This window comes from Oncorhynchus tshawytscha, linkage group LG02 (genome assembly GCF_018296145.1).
Source record: "Oncorhynchus tshawytscha isolate Ot180627B linkage group LG02, Otsh_v2.0, whole genome shotgun sequence".
In the NCBI taxonomy this organism is placed as follows: Eukaryota; Metazoa; Chordata; class Actinopteri; order Salmoniformes; family Salmonidae; genus Oncorhynchus; species Oncorhynchus tshawytscha.
This window is the reverse complement of record NC_056430.1, coordinates 50361799-50384794: the sequence shown is the minus strand read 5'-3', so window position 1 is coordinate 50384794 and position 22996 is coordinate 50361799. Positions and strand designations below refer to the sequence as shown.

Genomic DNA, 22996 nt, shown 5'->3' with positions numbered 1-22996 from the left:
AATCATCTAGCCAAGTTTTTTCCAACGCCGATACCGATACCGATTATTGGGGGACCAAAAAAATGATACTACCGATTAATCGGGCGATTTTTATATATATATTTGTAATGATGACAATTACAACAATACTGAATGAACAATGAACACTTTTATTTTAACTTAATATAATACATCAATAAAATCAATTTAGTCTCAAATAAATAATGAAACATGTTCAATTTGGTTTAAATAATGCAAAAACAAAGTGTTGGAGAAGAAAGTAAAAGTGCAATATGTGCCATGTAAAAAAGCTAACGTTTAAGTTCCTTGCTCAGAACATGAGAACATATGAAAGCTGGTGGTTCTTTTAAAATTAGTCTTCAATATTCCCAGGTAGTTTTAGGTTGTAGTTATTATAGGACTATTTATCTCTATACCATTTGTATTTCATATACCTTTGACTATTGGATGTTCTAACAGGTACTTTAGTATTGCCAGCCTAATCTCGGGAGTTGATAGGCTTGAAGTCATAAACAGCGCAATGCTTGAAGCATTGCGAAGAGCTGCTGGCAATACAGCCTGCTGCTGCCTACCACCACTCAGTCAGACTGCTCTATCAAATCGTAGACTTAATTATAATATAATAACACACAGAAATATGAGCCTTAGGTCATTAACTTGGTCAAATCCAGAAACTATCATTTCGAAAACAAAACGTTTATTCTTTCAGTGAAATACGGAACCGTTCCGTATTTTATCTAACGGGTGGCATCCATAAGTCTAAATATTACTGTTACATTGCACAACCTTCAATGTTGTCATAATTACGTACAATTCTGGCAAATTTGTTCGCACCGAGCCAGGCGGCCCAAACTGTTGCATATACTCTGACTCTGTGTGCAATGAACTCAAGAGAAGTGACACAATTTCCCTAGTTTAATATTGCCTGCTAACATGAATTTCTTTTAACTAAATATGCAGGTTTAAAAAAATATACTTCTGTGTCATGATGTTAAGAAAGGCATTGATGTTTATAGTTAGGTACATTTGTGCAACGATTGTGCTTTTTTCGCAAATTCGTAAATTATCCCCCGTTTGGCAAAGTTGGCTGTCTTTGTTAGGAAGAAATTGTCTTCACACAGTTCGCAATGAGCCAGGCAGCCCAAATGGCTGCATATACCCAGAATCTGTTGCACAGAATGCAAGAGAGTGACACAATTTCCCTAGTTAAAAGAAATTCATGTTAGCAGGTAATATTAACTAAATATGCATGTTTAAAAATATATACTTGTGTATTAATTTTAAGAAAGGCGTTGATGTTTATGGTTAGGTACACATTGGTGCAACGACAGTGCTTTTTTCGCAAATGCGCTTGTTAAATCACCTGTTTGGTGAAGTAGGCTGTGATCCAATGATAAATTAACAGGCACTGCATCAATTATATGCAATGCAGGACAAGCTAGATAAACTAGTAATATCATCAACCATGTGTAGTTAACTAGTGATTATGTTAAGATTGATTGTTTTTTATAAGATATGTTTAATGCTAGCTAGCACCTTACTGTGGATCCTTGCTGCACTCGCATTAACAGGTAGTCAGCCTGTCACGCAGTCTCCTCGTGGAGTGCATTGATTGGTGTCCAAAATGCAGATTACCGATTTAATTAATCGCCATTCCGATTAATCGGTCGACCTCTAATCTCCACCCCTCAACCAGTATTCTACAAGAGCATAGACACAAGGGACAACAGACACACCGGTCTCTCCATTGCAGATGAGCTGAAGGCAGTCATCAATGACCTTGGACCACAGAAGGTATTTGCACTGGTGACAGACAATGCTGCAAACATGAAGGCTACTTGGTCTAAAGTGGATGAGTTCTACGCTCACATCACACCCATTGGCTGTGCTGCTCATGCATTGAATCTGCTCCTCAAGGACATCATGGCACTGAAAACTATAGATAGACTCTACAAGAGAACCAAGGAAATGGTTAGGTATGTGAAGAGTCATCAAGTTATAGCAGCAACTTACCTCACCAAGCAAACTGAGCAGAATAAGAGCACCACTTTGGGGTGGTGTTGTCATCATATTTCATGTCTCCTGGAGGGGAAGGAGTCTCTCCAATAAATGGCCATATCACAGTCTTCCGATATGGACAGCCCCATCAAGAGGATCCTCATGGATGATGTATTTTGGGAGAGAGTAGTAAAGCAGCCTGAAACCTATAGCAGTGGCCATTGCACGGATTGAGAGAGACAATGCCGTCCTGTCTGATGTTCAGACTCTGCTTGCAGATGTAAGAGAAGAAATCCGTACTGCCCTGCCCACTACACTATTGCTCCATGCAGAGGAAACTATAGTTCTGAAATACATCAAAAAGCGTGAAGACTTCTGCCTGAAGCCCATACATGCTGCAGCGTACATGTTGGACCCCAAGTATGCTGGCAAGGGCATCCTGTCTGGTGCAGAGATCAACAAGGCCTATTGTGTCATCACTACCGTGTCTCACCACCTTGGCCTGGATGAGGGCAAGGTTCTTGGCATTCTGGTGAAGTATACTTTCAAGCAAGGGCTTTGGGATGGAGATGCAATATGGCAGTCGTGCCAACATATCTCATCAGCCACCTGGTGGAAGGGACTTTGTGGATCTGAGGCTCTGTCCCCTGTTGCCTTCATCATCCTTCAAATCCCACCAACATCAGCCGCCTCAGAGCGCAACTGTTCCTTGTTTGGGAACACACACACCAAAGCATGCAACAGGCTGACCAGTACAAGGGTTGAAAAATTGGTGGCCATCCGGGCAAATTTGAGGCTTTTTGAGCCTGACAACAAGCCATCCTCAACAAGGTTGTAAAGTGACAGTGAAGATGAGGCCTCAGAGTCTGATGTTCAAAAGGTGGACATTGAGGAGGTCCAGGAAGAAGACATGGAAGCCTGAGAGGAAGACAACCAAAGCTTTAGTTTCTAGACTATCATTTTACAGATGTATGTTGAAAACGTTTTTGGGAGATGCGATGGATCATTGGGAATCATTCAATATTCTTTTGTTGTTCAGTGAAATCATCCCATGTGAAGAGTCAACTCATTTAATTAAAGTTTAATTCGTAACAATTTGTTTTTATTTTTTTCTACTGGAAGGATTGAATCATTTGCAATTATATCAACTTATGATAAGGTAAAAGGTTTATGTTTCTGTCTCTATATGATATGGTAAATATATCCAATGCTAAAAACATCTACATTTAAATGGTATTAATGTTAATTTGCATATATTTCCATTAATTCCCACGGAAAGTGTCCAAACCCTAGTCAGGAGTTTGTTTTTCAGTTGAGCCGTGGCAAGTAAGCTTCACGTTATCTCCAACATGAGCAGATTTTACATTGGGGACCAAAACGACTAGTTCTACATCCTGTAAAATGTTGTTATTGCAGATACACTCATAGTAGCCCAGCTGAGGTAATGGTGAGAGAGAGGTCTCCATTCTGGAGTTTAACCCTGTTTTCAAAGCCCTCGACCTGGGGTGAAAATCCTGTTGATCAACTAGCCACCATCTTCTGGTTATCGTACATTGGTAAAATAACAACTCAATATTTATCTCCCAGGACAAATAAGTTAGCAATAGAGGCTAGATAAATGTCCATGAATATTTCATGTGTGTTTGACATGACCCACAATTAATATAGTTGGTTCACAGTTGGTTTAAATATTTTTACCTGCGAGTCATGATCGCGTCTGGTATGGATGAACAAAATCTAAATGCTTGCGATGGCGCATGCGGACGTACGTGCATGGCCAGTGTAGTCAGCATATAAGGGTAGTCAGCATATAAGGGTAACTTAAGCATGCAAGGTCAACTCTCCATGCATTGTAAAACCTTTGCCTAAGTTACATTTCCAGTATAAAGTAATTACACCCTTCCGTGTTCCAAAACTAAAGTTAGACAAATCAGAATAATATTTGTTAAAATCTTCCACCATTTTTGCTTGCTGCCTGCATAAACTCAAACACATTTCCTCAAAGTATAGCAAGAGCACAGAGTTCCACTTTGGACAAGCTAAGTGCAAAATAACAAAAAGAAAACTGCAAGGGATTATAAGTAAATAATGTCTCAAGCAGTTCTGTCATTTGGCATGAGCCTCAGACTACCCTCCCTGTATGATTTAATTGGCAACAGCCAAGCTAATTTCTCTCACATTCTCTCCGAGTCATAGTTCTGGAACAGTCCCTACGTAATGTCATACTGTATAATATACCACAACCTGTACATACAAACACATCCCGGAACTATGTATGTTTTCTACATTACAATTACCCTGGAGTAATGCCCATGTAATGTAAAATGTTGCCATAAGGTTTTAGCGAACCTTGTGTTGATGAAAAGTAATTGCAGAGAGTTCCAGGCCACAGGTTAGCTTTTTGCCTCTGCTGACACCAGAATGTCAAACCGTCATAGTGATACACTGTATAGATGTTTGTTTAGAAGAAGAATGCCATGCGGTATTTAAGTAGCCTATAAAGTACAACTCTATAGGCTACTTATTAGGGATTCATATTTTCCCGTTTAAATACTGGAGTTTAAATACCGGGAATAATTCCTACTAACAGAGAGAGTCCGGGGAAATACCGCAAAAATACCCACGTAAAGAATTACCCACTTAAAGTGTTTCAAACAAAGATATGGTCACTATGCCAGGGTTAAGAGGGGCGCTGCACCGGCTTGGTTGTGCCACTATGGAAAGATTTCAGAGCAAATTAAACAGATATTTTAGTAATGTTATAGTAACTATCTTTGATCGACAATGCCATTGTTGTGAATTGCAAAACAGGCCATTCATAAATTCTGAGCGTTATCATGTTCCTCAATTAATTCATCGCATTTCAGCGGTAGGCTATCTCGACACGGAGGCCCCCAGGACGCACCCCAAATAAAGCGTTGTAGAATCAAACAAAGTTTGCAACGGCAGTCAAACAAAGGTCAAACGACCAAAGTTGCTACGCTTGCTAGGTAACCTCCTTCAACGAATGTCAGAATATCTCCTCTATTTGGCAAAATCAAGTTGATGATTATACAGCTTGCAGATCAGCTCATGAATAACCGGGAGCTGAAGAGTGGAAAAAGTTTAAATGTCAAGATAAAAATATCCATATCTACTCTCATACCGTTTGTTGATCACACATTCTCTACTGAAGCTCTCATATGGGCAGCAAGTACGAGACAGCGCAGAGAAGCAGGGAAAATGTTATAACGGTATTTTGACAGCCATAGGCGATTACAGAATAAGGTTAGGAATTTTCATGAGGGACAGGACTCAGGATTTTGGGTTTCAGTGGGATCGGGACTGGATAGGAAAATAGCTTAGGCTGTAGGACAGGAGAAGTTAGAATTTCCCCTCGTGAATTGTTAACAGACAGAGATGCCTATGTAGTGAATTGTGCAGATTAAATTTGTGACTGTCTGAAGATCCACAATGACAGCTCAAAGAGGCACACGTTATTTTATAGGCCATACTGTAGGGGTTTATTGTAGGGCTTATAAACTGCATTCTGGTGTGTGTGCAGTACTGCAGTATCAATTATGCTTGTGTGTCACGCCCTGACCTTAGAGAGCCTTTTTATTCTCTATTTTGGTTAGATCAGGGTGTGACTAGGGTGGGTACTCTAGTTTGTATATTTCTATGTTGGCCTGGTATGGTTCCCAATCAGAGGCAGCTGTCTTTTGTTGTCTCTGATTGGTGATCATATTTAGTTGGACGTTTCGTTACTCTTTATTTTGTTTTGTTGCTGGTTCACTTTAATAAATATGATGAATTCTTTCCACGCTGCACCTTGGTCCAATCCTTCAAACAACGAATGTAACAGTGTGCTTTGAATTTATGGTGACTTTGTGTGAAGTAAATACACTAGGTTTAAGGCTTCCATGCGACAACCTGTTCGGATAAGGTGGCATTTTATTTTTTGCTAATCTGCTGCTGCGCATGTCGTGTATTTTGTAGTATTGCAGAAGTGCAACATTGGAAACGTTTTTTTTGTAATTTCCCAGATCTTGTCATTCAATTTTTTCAGGAAATGTGAAGAGTGTTCCTGGGACAGTCCCGGGATCCCAGTTACCCATGTTAATCCCTAACTATTTATAGGAAACTTTATACTGCACCCTATCACTGTCTGGACTTTTTTTCAACAGTGGTATGACAAGTCAAAAGAGGGAGGGAGAGAGAGGGGGAGATTGTAACTTTGCTAGCATCTATGTCAGTTATTTTATTTTGAACAAGATGGTTTTATGCCTACCACACCTGAGAAGCAGGCAAAAATAACTGTGTGAACTCGCTTTGCATTATAACTCATCTTTTTTCATCCTAAGCATCTAAAATAATTGTATTTTGCTAACCAATGTCTGACTGCAGTCTGGAATCGCCAAGTCAGGGCTAGGAATGAATCATCTTCAAATAATTTTCTGCGGTGAAATTTTACGCAGACGTTTGAACTTTTGTCTGATGAGTAACTTCAAAAGAGCTGTACTAGACAGTAAACAAACCTCAAAAAAAGGTCAAGGGTCGCACCTGTGTCAATCACTGACTGTCACCGGTAACTACAGCAGACAGTTTCAAAGGCTTAAGATGTACAGATTTCAAGACACCCGACCCTTGTAGCTTAAGGTACATCTGTAGTGCAATGTGGGCTTAATAGTTATGATTTAATCTAAATCTGCTTTTACAGACAAACCATTCACATCAGAGATGGAATGAAACATGAAACAGATCACGCATATATTAATTCGAGATTTCGGCTGTCCGCGCACACAAAATGTTTTCATGAGGTAAATTGAAGTTCGGTAGCCGAAGTCTACAACCCTTCGCGGTGATACAGTAGGTCAACAGTAGGGGTGGGAAATATGGACGGGATTCTTCAATTAAGTGTTTGCTGTCATTCAACGAGAGAGCGCAGCAGCAGCAGAATTAAATGTCAGCTTTCCTCAACCAATGAGGTTAACTATCTCACATTATACAGAACTTTCAGCAAGTAAACAGCAAAGGCTCCGAATATTTAAAAAAAAAACTTGAAAAACTCACACAACATGAGCAAAACAAGTTCAGTGGTTATCAACATTCATGTAGCTATAAATTCATCAGCCAATGATGTGAAGGCTACCTGGTGGTGGGCGGGACTTACCTGGTCACTGTCATAGAGCATCTGGAGTGGACTTCTCCCTGACTTTCCCTGGCCGCTGCTCCTCCCACTGCCCTGCGCTGAGGCTGAAAAAACACACACAGGTACACACATCTAGGTCAGTACAGGCAGATTACCTATAGTACACACTCAAGAACGCTAGCCATCTCTGCTGCATTCTAAATTGGTATCCACACACTCCATGTTATGCCATTGTGGCAAATCATCAGGTATGGCAAGTTATTACTGAACTTTCAATCTGAATGCAAATGTCATGATTGTTTAGTGTTGAGCCCAATGCTTGATAAGCGACCACTCTGACACAGCCTAGTTGAAACTAGGGCAAAATGTATTTTACATCCGTGCCATAGTTTAGTTAGTGTTAGTGAAAATGTGCAACTTCCTAAAAAAGGGCAAGAAAGATAATCATTGAATCATGTTAAATGTAAAGGTATGAATGTAATCACAATCAGAGACTTTAACATAGCCTAATAGAAAGTCACAAATACAGTTGAGTCATATGGAGACCAGAAAGAGAAACTCACCCATGTGTAATTTTTTACATACTGTACACACTACTACACACCTGAGGGTCATTAAACACTAACAAAGAGGTGCGCACACCCAAACTACATTCCATACAACACTTACATACAACCTACAGGTTGTCATAGAAGCACACAGAGAAAAGAGAGGGTATTTTATGTAAAACCAGGCCTCAAAAAGGACTGTGCATCCATTCAGACTACTGTATCTTTTACTGTAGCTCTCTCCTAAACATACAAGGCAGCAACACTACTGAAAACAGCACTCCTTTATGGGAGCAGAGGAGGAGGTGGAAGGAAGTATGAAGCGAAAAAGGGTGAAAATTTGCTTGCAATCATAGAAAACCAAGAGAGCAGATGGAGGATAAACAGAGGTAGGAAGCCTCTGGGACTACTTTAGAGTTACATGACGTGGCATGTAGATTGTTGTTGTATAGGCTGTTGTTGTCGTAGCCTCTGTTTCGCATGCTGTGGCTCATGTGATGTTCTATAAAAACAAAATGGTTGGCGGTGCAAGCATGCAATTTACTGTGTTTGGTAAAAAAAAAATCACATTTGTCAGACAGTGTGGGTTGACAAGAAACCTTCACATCGGAATTGAGAGAGACAAAGAGTCACAGACATGGTCTCTCGAGACAGGGGAGGGTTGGTGAGGGTGCAGCCAGACAGGGCATGGCTGAGATAATTGTCTGTGTTTCAGTGCCATCAAGCACGTCTTCAGAAATCCGACATCATAAATGGCACCAATTTATTCCTTAATGTTACTGTACAAGACTGGAGCATTCACCGACTGAGAATAATTTGCTTAAAACTTAAATTAATTAGCAAGACTTCCAGTAGCTAATTAAAAAACTAAATATGACTGGGATTGAACATAAAAGTATGAAAAGGATAAAACAAACTGATGTGTCACTCTGACCAAATGAGTGGAACACACAAACACGCACTGCAACACTAAGGAGGTCAACAGGACCAACTTAGCCACCATACAGTACACCAGTCTGGTGGAAAGATTTAGACTGGAGAGACTACAACTGGTGGCATACAGTCTTCCTATGCACCCAACTACTGTAGTTTGGTCTAAAATTGTCACGTCTACTCCCGCTACGGCACTCAACGTCACCAGTCTACTAACCGCCGGTCCTGGCAACCCATCATTACGCTCACCTGGCAACCATCATTACTCACACCTGCGCCCCATCATGAGGCACACCTGGACATTATTACTACCTGATTACTTCCCTTTTATCTAGCACTCCGTTGTATCACCCATTAGGTAGTATTGTTTCCTGTTTTCATGTTTAGACGCTACTCCTGTTTTTGTATTCAGTCCATGTTCGTTCCTATTAAACTCACAGGCTGCACCTGCTTTCTGACTCCCTGCGTCTCCTCCACAAAAATGTAACATTCTCGTACTAGTCACTACTGTTGGGTTCTGAGAATATGAAATACACTTATTCATGTCACTGAGGAAGAGAGGGTAATGTATAATGGTTTACATTATGTCAGGATATGTTATTGTTAGACATCAGGGATCCTATGGGAGGGATCCTCTGGGAGAAGAGACACAGTCTGGTACCAATCACCATGACAGCCTTGAGTTGGGGAGGAGTGAGGAATTTGGGGTAGAGGTCAATGGAAGTGAGGAAGAACAGATATCACAAAGGTTCTGTCTAGCAACAGAGATGCGTTGTCTGTTCAGATGTGTAGGAGGAGACTCAGCCTAGGAGGAAGGGTTAAATATCAGTTCTTCTGTGAAAATGTCTTTGTCTAATGCAGCTGTATTGATCCTCTGGGAAGAATAAACTTGGGTTAAGCTTTCATAGTGTCCGTTGAGTTTTACCCACCGGGCACAGAAGTCATTTCAACGTCTAGTTTTGTTTTACATTCGGTTTAGTTGTCAACTAACGTGAATTCAACAACAAAAATGACCACGTGATTGGATTTAGGTTCAATGTTGTGTGAAATAAAGACGAAATTCCCTTACGTTGATGACTTTTTTTCAAACCCAATCAGTTCCACATTAATTCAACATCACATACATTTGTTTGTTGTTCAAATGACCTGGAAACAATGTTTATTAAACCAGTTTTTACCATTCAACCAGTTTGTGCAGTCTACTCACTACACACCAGAGATCCCTCAGCACATGACTTCAAGAGGACATCAACATTCAGAAAAGATGTTTATACAGTCATCCCGTATGTTTCTATATGTTCAGATCTTTTGGCAAACGCAAGACAGTGTTTATGTTAAGTTTAAGGACATTGCAAACAGCTGAAGCACATACTGTAACCATGCCATAACATTTTCAGGAAACACTTCTCTTCTAGCAGTGTAAAGGCCATCTGGTGTGTTCTTAGTCCTTGCATCAAGACATTGAAAAAAGGTATGGGGCTACATATACACAGATGACATTTTACACAGTCATTCCCAGCTCGTAAGACCTGTCCACCTGCTTTCAGTATACCCGATTTGAATATATTATCCCCTGCTTTAACGACCTCCGCTGTTCCAAGTCAATATGACTGGTACTAACTCAGCCCTGTTTAGGCCGTAAAAGCAGTCAGTCTCTGTCCAGTTCAAAGAGAAAGAGAGGGCCTCTTCTGACAGTGGTCCGACATGTTTCAACTCTCGAGTAAAGCTATACGGAGGCACTTCTCAAACCTGTCAAAAGGAATTGAGGAGACTTTCTACCTGCGAAGTTACGACCGTCATAAATTTGTATCACTGTATACATTTGTATCGCCTGAATTTTCTTATTCCACTTTACAATTGACTGCAACACTTGAGATGTGATTTTACGGCATAAAAGACCAGCTGAGACATGCAGTGTTTGACACTTGGCAAAACTAGCATTTTCAATATTTTGTCAGTTTTTTCTTTACTGGGAGAATTCACAATTCATATTCTTTAATGGAAGAGAACTGGTTTAAGACTTGGCATCACAATTTGAAGTGGCATCTGTGTGTTGACCCAACGCTAGCCTCGATTTCAGGAGTATGGGAGTATGGTATGGTGAGACTAACCCGAAGCAAATGACTATGCATTTCGTCCGTTTTAAGAGGAAACTTTAAGATAGAAATTGTCCTATAACAGTTAGGATCAGCTTGAGCTCCCTCTTTAAATAAAGGACGCAACGTGGCTGCATTCTAAGCACTGGGAACCTCCCCAGAGAGGAGAGACATCACACAGAGAAAATATAAATATACATTGTGGTATGTTTATTTATTTTATTTGTATTTAACCTTTATTTAACTAGGCAAGTCAATTAAGATAACATTCTTATTTACAATGATGGCCTACCAAGGCAAAAGGCCTCCTGTGGGGATGAGGGCTGGGATAAAACCATTTTTTAAAGTAGGACAAAACACACATCACGACAAAAGAGGCACCACAACATTACATAAAGAGAGACGTAAGACAACACAACAATGGTAGCAACAAAACAATTGTAGCAACACATGACAACAACACAACATGGCAGCAACACAACATGGTAGCAATACAAACATGGTGCAAACATTGTTAGGCACTGACGAGAGCATGAAGGGCAAGAAGGTAGAGACATTCTTCTTCCCGAACCCCATGACCTTTGCTTTGGAGGTGTTCAGAACAAGGTTAAAAGCAGAGAAAGCTTTGGCCATGTCAATAAATATAGCAGCAATATTGCTTAGAGTCAAGTGCAGTGGTGACATAATTTAAGACCTTTAAGGTTGCAGTGACACATCCATAACCTGAGTGGAAAGCAGATTGCATACCAGAGAGAATACTATAGACATCAAGAAAGCAAGTCAGTTGATTATTGACAAGTTTTTCAAATACTTTTGACAAACAGGGCAAAATAGATAGGACTATAACAGTTAGGATCAGCTTGATCTCCCTTTTAAATAAGGAACGCAACGTGGCTGCCTTCCAAGCACTGGGAACCTCCCCAGAGAGGAGAGGCAGGTTAAAAAGGTCAGCAATAGGCTCGGCGATGATAGGGGCAGCAAACTTAAAGAAGAAAGGATCTAAACCATCAGACCCAGATGTTTTTTTGGGGGGTCAACTTTTAAGGAGCTCCTTTAGCACATCAGACTCAGAGACCGCCTGAAGGGAGAAGCTGTTTAGCGGGTCAGGGGGAAAAGAGGGAGGAGCATCAGGGTTAGTCGCTCCCAGAAGGGCTGGGAGATGAGGAAGTGTTGGACGGGCAAGGAGACGTGGCTGAGTCAAATAGGAATCCTGACTTAATGAAGTGTTGATAAATGAGCTCAGCCACAGTAACTACCAGATTATCAACATTAAGTGACATGGGCAACTGTGAGGAGGAGGGTTTATTCTCAAGGTATTTCACCGTCTTCCAGAACTTCTTGGGGTTAGACCCACAGAGAGAACTGCTCCTTTAAGTGGAGCGGTTCGAGAACTTCAAGTTCCTCGGTCTCCAAATCACTAAGGACATAAAATGGTCCACTCACACACGTACAGTCATGAAGAAGGCGTGACAGCGCCTCTTCCCCCTCGGGAGGTTGAAAAGGTTTGGAATGGGCCCTCAAATCCTCAAAAAGTTATATAGCTGCACCATTGAGAGCATTGTGACTGATTACATCACTGCTTGGTATGGCAACTGCACCGCCCTCGATCACATGGCGCTACAGAGGGCGGTGTATACAGCCCAGTACATCACTGGGGCCGAGCTCCCTGCCATCCAGGACCTCTATATCAGGCGATGTGAAAGGAAATTCCGGAAAATCGTTAAAGACTCTGCTTCCGCACGGCAAGCAGTACCAGTGCATCAAGTCTGACACCAACAGGCTCCTGAACAGCTTCTATTCCCAAGTCATATGACTGCTAAATAGATAACAGAATGGCTCAACAGGCTATCTGACTTGACCCTTGTGTTAAATGTGTATTTTGGACTGTCTCTGTAGACACTCACAGGACTCTACACACTGATGCACACATTTATACTAACTACACTCACATGCAATCATCATTTACGCTGCTGCTACTCTGTTTATCATATATTCTGATGCCTTACCCCTATACATACAGTATCTACAGTAACTATCACTCCAGTATCCCTGCACAATGTAAATATGGTATTGAAAGTGACCCTGTATATAGCTTCTTACTCTCTCATGTTCTTATTTCTTATTTTTATTTATTTTGTCATTTTGTTCTACCTTATGTTATTTTTAGTGATACATTAATATTGATTACCGCAATGTTGGGTTTAGAGCTTGCAACAAAGGCAATTCACTATACTTGTGCACATGACATTAAAACTTGAAACCAGGTGCCCCATGTCTGTAAACGACACAACTCAATGTTCTGTGGCTGGATTAACCCAAAAGGCATACGTTCTAAAAGAGGGAGGAAAGTGACACCTAACTGCAGGGTGGATTAACTTCAACACACACACACTGACAGAAGAGGAAAGGTTGGGTGCATCAGGAATCCAGCAGAGTAAGACTGCCACGCAATCAAACCTTCACCTGCAACAAGGATGAGGGAGAGTTAAGAATAGGTGCCTTGTGCGTGTGCACGGTATATACTCTAGGAGTCCTGAGGTAATATGCTAAAGAAGATATAGTGTAAAGAATGGCTAAGGAAAAATGTTTTGTTTCTTAGCATTCATGCTATCACATTGAATGGACTGGCTCTGACAGCTTAATCTTGTCCGATCCCAATCCAATCAACCAATAGCATGCTATCGCAATATTTATAAGGCTGTTGAGCTTCAAGCTCTATATATACCCATTAGGCTAAGCAGCATTAGATCCAATTTGATGATGCTGTTGTGACATGAGTCAGGAGTGAGTGACTTTATAGAGATACACCGTATAAGCAGGAAGCAACGTGTGCGGCAGGCTCAAGGAGGGGAAATGCTATATGCACACTCCTGACCTGCAAACCAATATTTAATTTTAAAATTGGTTAAAAATAGGTTAAGGTTAGGGTCATGGTTAAGGGTTTAGTTAAGGTTAGGGTTCATTTAAAGGTCAGGGACAGCCACTGTGGTCTACAATGCTGTTTCTGCATTACATGGTAGTTCCACCAAGGATAAAGGCAATTGAATACTACTTTTGTAACATGAAGAGTATAGAGGGAAATGTATGTATGTGTGGCAAGGAAAAAGGTAAACGGACGATGTGTGTGTCTCTCTCTCCACGCCCATGTGAGACTCGGCATGTCTGAATGTCAAGCCACTTGTGAACAATGAACACACTCACACTCTCCATACCAGAGCAAGGCATGCGGGAAAGATATACTGTAGACCACTGTAGCTGGGGATAACCTATAAACCCAACAGCTACTAAGTTGGTAAGCTAGATCTGAATAACTGCAAAATATAATATTTTTTGAAAACTTGCTGATGTCTTGCTAACTGATGTCTTGCTAATAGAAATGACATGTTATTTGTGTGGAGAAACAACAAATGCTGAACAATTGACCTTTATATACAGTAACTTCTTACTTTCTCGTGTTCTTCTTCTTATTTTTTATTTCTCGTGTGTTTTTGTTCTACCTTATGTTATTTTTAGTACCACATTGATATTGATCATTGCATTGTTGGGTTTACAGCTTGCAAGAAAGGCATTTCACCTTACTGTGGATTACACATGACTGTGGAACTTGAAATTATACTGACCAAATATATAATCGATCCCGCAGGTGAAGAAGCCGGATGTGGAGGTCCTGGGCTGGAGTGGACGTACTACCAAATTCTATAAAACGATGTTGGAGGCGGCTTATGGTAGAGAAATTAACATGAAATTATCTGGCAACAGCTCTGGTGGGCATTCCTGCAGTCAGCATGTCAATTGCATGCTCCCTCAAAACTTGAGATATCTGTGGTATTGTGTTGTGTGACAAAATTGCACTTTTTAGTAGCCTTTTATTGTCCCCAGCACAAGGTGCACCCGTGTAATGATCCGGCTGTTTGATCAGCTTCTTGATATGCCGCACCTGTCAGGTGGATGGATTATCTTGGCAAAGGAGAAATGCTCACTAACAGGGATGTAACCAAATTTGTGCACAAAATTTAGAGAAATACTTTTTTTGTGTGTATGGAACATTTCTGGGATATTTTATTTCAGCTCATGAAACATGGGACCAACACTTACATTGGGTTTATATTTTTGTTCAGTATAGAAGACCATTTAAAGGTTACTTTCTCTACAGACATAGCTTTACCATTTGTGGGCCAATCACAATGACAAAAATAATGTTGATGCTTAAATAATGTTGATGATAAAAAAGGTGTTGCCAGTGGAGTCAACTTGTACAGTAATAGAGAGAGAACGGGTCTCCAAAGGGTAATGTTGTCACTTTGGCCTGGCCCTTGCCTAGCGTGTGCCAAGGTGTGGGGGCATTTTGTGGTGAACAGTGATACAGTACATTGATGTATTTCAAACTGTTTTATAAACACATTACAACTTCCTTATGGAAATTGCCACTGTCAGTCAAGGCAGCACACATTTTAAATATGACCCCTCCCAAACATTTTCATTTTTTCCCTAATTAAATGCCAGGAGTACAGGTGACGTCAGTACTATTTTTGAATATGCGAAGCAGGACCTGGCAGAATGTGATGACTATAGCTACTGTATACCAGGAACGAGCAGAGATGACACATTGAATCAATGCGCTCTTAGTACCTTAACTTCCTGTTGTTATTATTAGGGCCGGGACGATACCAGTATCTCTATACTTATTAGTATCGTGGCAAGGAAATAAAACATGAAGTGAATGTAACTTATTTAGGAAAACAGTCATAATGTTGGAAACAGACATCATTATGTTGTCTTCTAGTCATTTTAATTTATTTTCCAAGCTACAGCACACAATATTTTACAAACAGCAGGTTTTAAAGTACCAAATTGGTCTGCTTCGTGTTTTAATTTTTGCCATGAAAAAAACAAACAAATGCGATACTGGTATTGTCACAGCACTAGTTATTATCATTCTACAACCATGGAAAGTTACACAAAAAATCTACAAATCACTATATTTGCTATTCTTCTGATGAATTAAAATTTATTCGGATGAAAACTAATGAGCAATACGTTCAGGAGTTTCCCATCCAATTACGGAAGATAAGTAAACCCCAAAAATTGCTCATTGTATATGTTGACTGAGTATTGCTCAGAATAAGATTGTTTCTTGCTTGCTTCTAAAGCTAAGCAGGGTTGGTCCTGGTCAGTTCCTGGATGGGAGACCTGGTGTTGGAGGGCCAGTATGAGGCACTCTTTCCTCTGGTCTATTTTTTTTATTATCCCAATGCCCCAGGGCAGTGATTGGGGACACTGCCCTGTGTAGGGTGCTGTCTTTCGGATGGGACGTTAAATGGGTGTCCTGACTCTCTGAGGTCATTAAAGATCCCATGGCACTTATCGTAAGAGTAGGGGTGTTAACCCCGGTATCCTGGCTAAATTCCCAATCTGGCCCTCAAACCATCACAGTCACCTAATAATCCCCAGTTTACAATTGGCTCATTCATCCTCCTCCTCTCCCCTGTAACTATTCCCCAGGTCGTTGCTGCAAATGAGAACGTGTTCTCAGTCAACTTACCTGGTAAAATAACGGATAAATAAAAAGATCTGCTAGTTAAGTGACAAAAAAATTAACCCAAGTACAGACTTGTCTACCTAATAGAGCCCCACAGTGGATGTGTCATAATACCCATAAAACCTAGCGGTCAAACAGGGAAATGGTTCCAATCATTTTTCCACGATTCATTTTTCCCATAGGGAATTTTAGAAACACTTAAAATAAGGGCTGTGTTTCATGTCGGCTTACGTTTGCGTGACATTTTGATAACCAGTTAAATCTCAATCAGACAAGATGAGTTTTATCAATATATTTGGCTCTATTTACTCTCAGATTCAAAAATGCTAATTAGCATCAAAGTAGACATTGTGCAAGACCACAAATCCTTGAAAGCTCCTGCACGCCATCTCTAGCTGACACCTTTGCTAACAGGTATTTAGTCAATTTAAAACTTCAAATTTTAAACAGTTTTAAACAGTTTACAGAATTGTCAATTTAAAGAAATGTAGCCAATGTATTAATTACTAAATTTAGCTAACATTAGATAGTTAATCCAGAGATTCTTAACATTGCTTGTATTCGGCAGTCTCATCCATATCATCATGGCATTTGTAGTTCTATATGATAGCCACATTAGCAGCTAATTAGCATTTCATTTTGGGGGAGTAAATACAGCCGCATACTGTATATTGATAAGTCACCTTGTCCTGAAAAGATTTACACGGTTATTAAAACGTCATGCCAGGCTAAGCCTACATGAAACACAGCCCTTATTTTAAGTGTTTCTAAAATCCCTATGGGAAAAATGTATGGTGGAAAAACGATTGGAATCATTTCTTTTTTTGACCACATGGTTTTATGGGTATTATGACTCATGCCGTGGTACTCTATAAAGGTGTTCATTGCACTCAACCAAAAACCCATTTAATGTGAGCTGACCAAGTCCTATTAGCTAACACTGTGAAGTTAGAACCCATGCTGATCCTCTCTCTTTCCCACTCTCCCTTTCTGGTACAGTAGCAAGATCTTAGGAGATGCAGAATGTAGAAAGGCCAATGTGTGTTTCTCCTGTCCCTGCCATGAACGCTGCTCTGTGTGGAAATCCCTCGGGGAGCAGGGGCCCCATCCCCCTCCTCGGGCTCTCCAGGTCTGCCAAAGAGAGGCGCTTTACTGAGAGAGACACTGCTGTGTGGAGGCCGATCCCCGCTGCTGCTGCAATGTATGTGAAGTAGAGGTCGACAGATTATGATTTTTTCAACGCTGATACTGATTATTGGAGGACCAAACAAGCCGATACCGATTAATCGGCCGATTAAATTTTTTTAAATTTGTAATAATGACAATTACAACAATACTGAATGAACACTTATTTTAACTTAATATAATACATCAATCAAATCTATTTAGCCTCAAGTAGATAATGAAACATGTTCAATTTGGTTTAAATAATGCAAAAACAAAGTGTTGGAGAAGAACGTAAAAGTGCAATATGTGCTATGTATGAAAGCTAATGTTTCAGTTTCTTGCTCAGAACATGAGAACATATGAAAGCTGGTGGTTCCTTTTAACATGTGTCTTCAATATTCCCAGGTAAGAAGTTTTAGGTTGTAGTTATTATAGGACTATTTCCCTCTATACCATTTGTATTTCATTAACCTTTGACTATTGGATGTTCTTATAGGCACTTTAGTATTGCCAGTGTAACAGTATAGCTTCCGTCCCTCTCCTCGCTGGGCTCCAACCAGCAACACAACGACAACAGCCACCACATCGAAGCAGCATTACCCGTGCAGAGCAAGGGAAACAACCACCCCAAGGCTCAGAGCGAGTGATGTTTGAAACGCTATTAGCGCGCCCTAACTAGCTATCCATTTCACTTCGGTTACACCAGCCTCATCTTGGGAGTTGATAGGTTTGAAGTCATAAACAGCGCAATGCTTGACGCACAACGAAGAGCTGCTGGCAAAACGCACGAAAGTGCTGTTTGAATGAATGTTTACGCGCCTGCTTCTGCCTACCACCACTCAGTCAGATACTTGTATGCTTGTATGCTCAGTCAGATTATATGCAACGCAAAACACGCTAGATAATATCTAGAAATATCATCAACCATGTGTAGTTAACTAGTGATTAGGATTGATTGTTTTTTTATAAAATACATTTAATGCTAGCTAGCAACTTATCTTGTCTTACTGCATTCGCGTAACAGGCAGTCTCCTTGTGGAGTGTGTAGAGAAATGCTATTTCTTATGCAGGTGACCAACCTATTGCGAATACAGGGCTACAACTTAAAGTAAAGCCTGTGGGGTCCCCTACAGGATAGCTCCCGCATTACACTAACTGCCAAAACTAGCGCACACACATAATCTCCTTTGTAGCTGAACATTGTGTGCCCGAAGAGGATTCTACGATGACGGACAGACAACTGAGCCAATGGCGGAAGACTACAGACTACACCCCAGCTGAACCAATCCAAAGATCCGATCTTCCAGAATCAACCTACTTTCTGTTCTATATATAAGTGGTGTACTGATTGTAACGGTCTCTTTGTCTGCAGTTCCGTACGAACCAGCGGGAGAGCCGTAATTACGCTGTTCTAGATATCTTCACTCTGAATAAACTGTCGCTTGTCATACAATTTACCACCTTGTCTGAATCGATCCTTGACCGACTCGCCCGTCTACATATCTAATTTCTAACAAGTGCAACAAGCGAGAGGCAGGTAGGAGAGGCAGGTCGTTATTGCGTTGGACTAGTTAACTGTAAGGTTTCAAGATTGGATCCCCCGAGCTGACAAGGTGAAAATCTGTCTTTCTGCCCCTGAACGAGGCAGTTAACCCACCGTTAACCCTCATTGAAAATAAGAATGTGTTCCTAACTGACTTGCCCAGTTAAATAAAGATTAAATAAAGGTGTAAAAAAAACACACAAAAAAACAAAACAATTGGAGCCCAAAAATACCGATTTCGGATTGTTATGAAAACTTGAAATCGGCCATTCCGATTAATCGGTTGACCTCTAATGTGAAGGGTGTTAATGCACATCCACGGGTGCGTGGGTGGTGGGGGGTTACCTTTTTTAACGAGAGTGAGAGTCTTAGGAGAGTGCAAGCAGATGTGGGGCAGGTATCGTCTTGGTCTTTCCCCGAGACACATAGTATGGATTACAGAACAGGTGGGGGCTTATATTGTGTATAGGCACATTTGTGGGGGTAAAAAGAGTAGCAAGGCTGCCTATAGCAGCAAAGCAGACTATGGTGTTCCACAACGAGGGCCGTCTTCCAGACGGTTCTTTGGATCGTCACCAAGGTTGAAGTCTTTAATTGCGTGCCAGGTTGATGACATGGGAACACCTTACATGCTACGCCCGTTATGTGCCGGTCAGAAGACAAGTGTTTTGCCTAGTGAGGAGAACAAGCCTCTCAAAGCGCTTCACAGGGATCTGCGAAATTGCTGAGTCAGCATGGGCAATCTAGGGGGGATAAAGTGACCTTCAGCACAGATCTAGGAACAGTTTTAACTTCAAAGCTAACATTTAGGTGACAGTGCCAAACTGGGGACAAAACAAGAACACAGGGTTGACAGAGTACATCAAAATTCCACAAAACAAAATGATGGAGAGAATTCCCATTGCTATTCCCAGTAGTCCTCTGTGTGAGAAGATAATCCAATCCTAGATAGGGATTTGTGCCATGGTGAGAGCAGCTGGAAGTAATAGAGGCCAATTATGAACAAAACCAGAGTGAGCCAAGAAATCCGTGTTCCCACATCACACAAACTAATCTAATCCTGGAGCGATTGATCTACATCATTGGAGGATGCTGAGCAGGAGGACGGCTCATAATAATGGCTGGAACGGCGCAAATGGAATGGCATCAGATACCATTCCACCCATTCCGCTCCAGCCATTACCCGAGCCTGTCCTCCCCAATTAAGGTACCACCAACCTCCTGTGTTCTACATGAATATGCAACTGGCAGGGGGAAAAGAACAGGTTGGAACAGCAGGGCTGAACTGAACTGTCATCAATATCCCAAGATGGCTACAGATCTGACGGCAATCTCAGGCAGAACTAATTTCACTTGGCAACCTGAGAGTACCATCGAGATCTGCATGACAGACAGTCAGTCGGTGTCTCTTCTGGGACACATAGTACTAGACTGAAGTCAAACAACAATGACAAACATATGAGAGACTGGAACATTCCCCAGAACAAAGTTCAAGACACTTTGTGCTCCTACTCTTCTAAAAGGTAAGACAATGTACAGATTTGTGGCTAAGGATATTTCTATAGGTCTGGGGAACTGCAATTGTTTTTGACACTCGCGTGTTGAGCAGATAAGTATTTTATGACCCCAATGCTCTTGAGTCAAGCCCAGGCAAGGCAGGTATGAGGTGGGGACCAACTTCACAGTGTAAGCTGATAGTTGCCCCAAGCACTGATCTACAGCCAGGTTTCCTTAATTATCCATAATGATTATGGTTGGGACCAAGATAGGGCAATCAGGCCTCAGAACAGAACTAAATGAGTGAAATCATTGGTTGGAGCCTTGTGTGTCTTCTTTCACCCATCCACTTGTAAAACATATTTCTGACTTGTACACCACAGAAGCATGCACTGGTTTACAGGGCATATAGAGAGGTTAGTGGTGGAAGGATCCTGACAGTGTGTCTGCGTTATAGACATAACATTCCATTGAGGTTTAGTGCCACATGCTGTCTCACATCTTTTCAAAAGTCGTGTTGTTCCACCAAGGCTTTTTTTGTCGGACCCTCAAGATCCACTGGCTTTCGCTGCAAACCACAAAGGGTATATTGGGTTGAATACACATTGATTTTAGCGTGGCCACCACAAACATTTTATTTGTGTCTCCTGGGTCAGGGGGATCAGAGGCTATAGCCAGCATCTGGTGCAATCTATGTAATTATCTTTCTTGAACATGAGAAATCCCACAGAAATCCCATTCAGCAAGTGGGAGAAAATTGATGCTGCCCTTTTTGTAAGTTAAACAATGCTGTCCAGTGTGATACGATACTCTCCCTTTGTTAACATAGTAAGACAACTACGTCAGACTGGGGTCTGACAAAACAGACTTAGAAATGGAAATGTTCCCAAAGTCTCATCTGCACGGCCGACTGCAACATTTAGAAGCCTATCCAAATTCATTTGGCAAAAGATGCAGATTTTGTTACCCAGACCTGTGCATCGGTATGAAAGTGTGCTCTTTCACGTAGATCTATTGACATCTGAATGCTCAGAGGCATTTCCTGTTACAGAACTCCATGCATACATTTGTGCTTCTGTCATGCTGAAGACCTACAATAAGATGCACCCGTAAAATGCCTTTTGGTTAGACATGTAGTAGTGACAAACCCATATTGATTGACCTTAGCTTGAGCAAAACCTTTCATGGCATTAGGCTAGATAGAAAGGGGGTAATTTCAACAACGTTTTAAGTTTAGGACTTTGATTTGATAAACGGAATACGTTCTTAAAAACAATGTCATAAGTAGAGCAACACACACCTACAGAGCTCCACAAAAGGTGACCATTCTGTTCAAAAGTTTTTAGAAAAAGCCCAAAATGTTACCTTGTAGGACCACATGGACTGAGTTTGGTTGGACATGTCTGAATGAGGCCATTGTGCGGGCAAAGAGGGACCAGTGTGGGGCTAGAGGAGAAGGCCGGGACTCACAGTGAACGGATACACCGACAGCAGCAAACTCTCACCACGTTATTCCACATGGCAGAGGAAACACTGAACCAATCAGGCTGGTAATTCAAGTTTTCCTCCATTCTGCTCTACGTCCCAACGGGAAACGGAGACAGAGGGTGGGACATGAGGTAAAACAGTTGTGAAAGCTGTTGAGTGGGGTGGAGACACCGTACAACAATAACACACTTTAAACATATCATCTCTGTGGCTTACTCACTGACCGCAAGGGAAAGGAGACGTGTTTCTATAGTAGTATAGCGTGTGGTCTAAGTCTGCACAATGACAAACTTTCTCACTGAAGTAGAATTTCTGTTTAAGTAAATGGGCATATACATTGTGTACAAAACATTAGGAACACCTTTCTAATATTGAGTTGCACCCCATTTTGACCTCAGAACAGCCTCAATTCGTCGGGGCATGGACTCTACAAGGTGTTGAAAGCATTCCACAGAGATGCTGGCCCATGTTGACTCCAATGCTTCCCACAGTTATGTAAAGTTGTTTGGATGGCCTTTGGGTGGTGGACCATTCTTGATACACACGGGAAACTGTTTGCTTGAAAAACCCAGCAGCATTGCCGTTCTTAACACACTCAAACCGGTGTGCCTGGAACCTAATACAATACCCCTTTCGAAGTACTTAAATATTTTGTCTTGCCCATTCACCCTCTGAATGGCACACATACACAATCCATGTCTCAATTGTCTCGAGGCTTAAAAATCCTTCTTTAACCTGTCTCCTCCCCTTCATCTACACTGATTGAAGTGGATTTAACAAGTGAAATGACATTTACGTAATTTAGGAGAAGAGCAACTTACAGTAGTGTGAGTGCATGCATTTTTGTACTGGTCCCCTGTGGGAATCAAACCCACAACCCTGACGTTGCACCATGCTCCACCAACTGAGCCACATGGGACCAACATCAATAAAGGATTATTGATGTTGGTCAGTCTATGTCATGGAAATAGGTGTTCCTAATGTTTTGTACACTGTGCACACCTCTATCGAGCCTTTTAAACCCATTATAATGAAAAGTGTGAATAAGTGCTGGCA

General features: G+C 41.2%; 1 protein-coding gene across 1 annotated transcript in view; it reads right to left on the bottom strand.

Annotated features, from left to right (window-relative positions):
- Positions 1–22996, bottom strand: part of LOC112267636 (carbohydrate sulfotransferase 11) — a 29354-nt gene that overhangs the window by 5507 nt on the left and 851 nt on the right. Inside the window, exon 2 of the mRNA XM_024445837.2 lies at positions 7151–7233. Within this exon, the coding sequence (XP_024301605.2) occupies positions 7151–7233 (83 nt within the window). The remainder of the gene's footprint in view (positions 1–7150; positions 7234–22996) is intronic.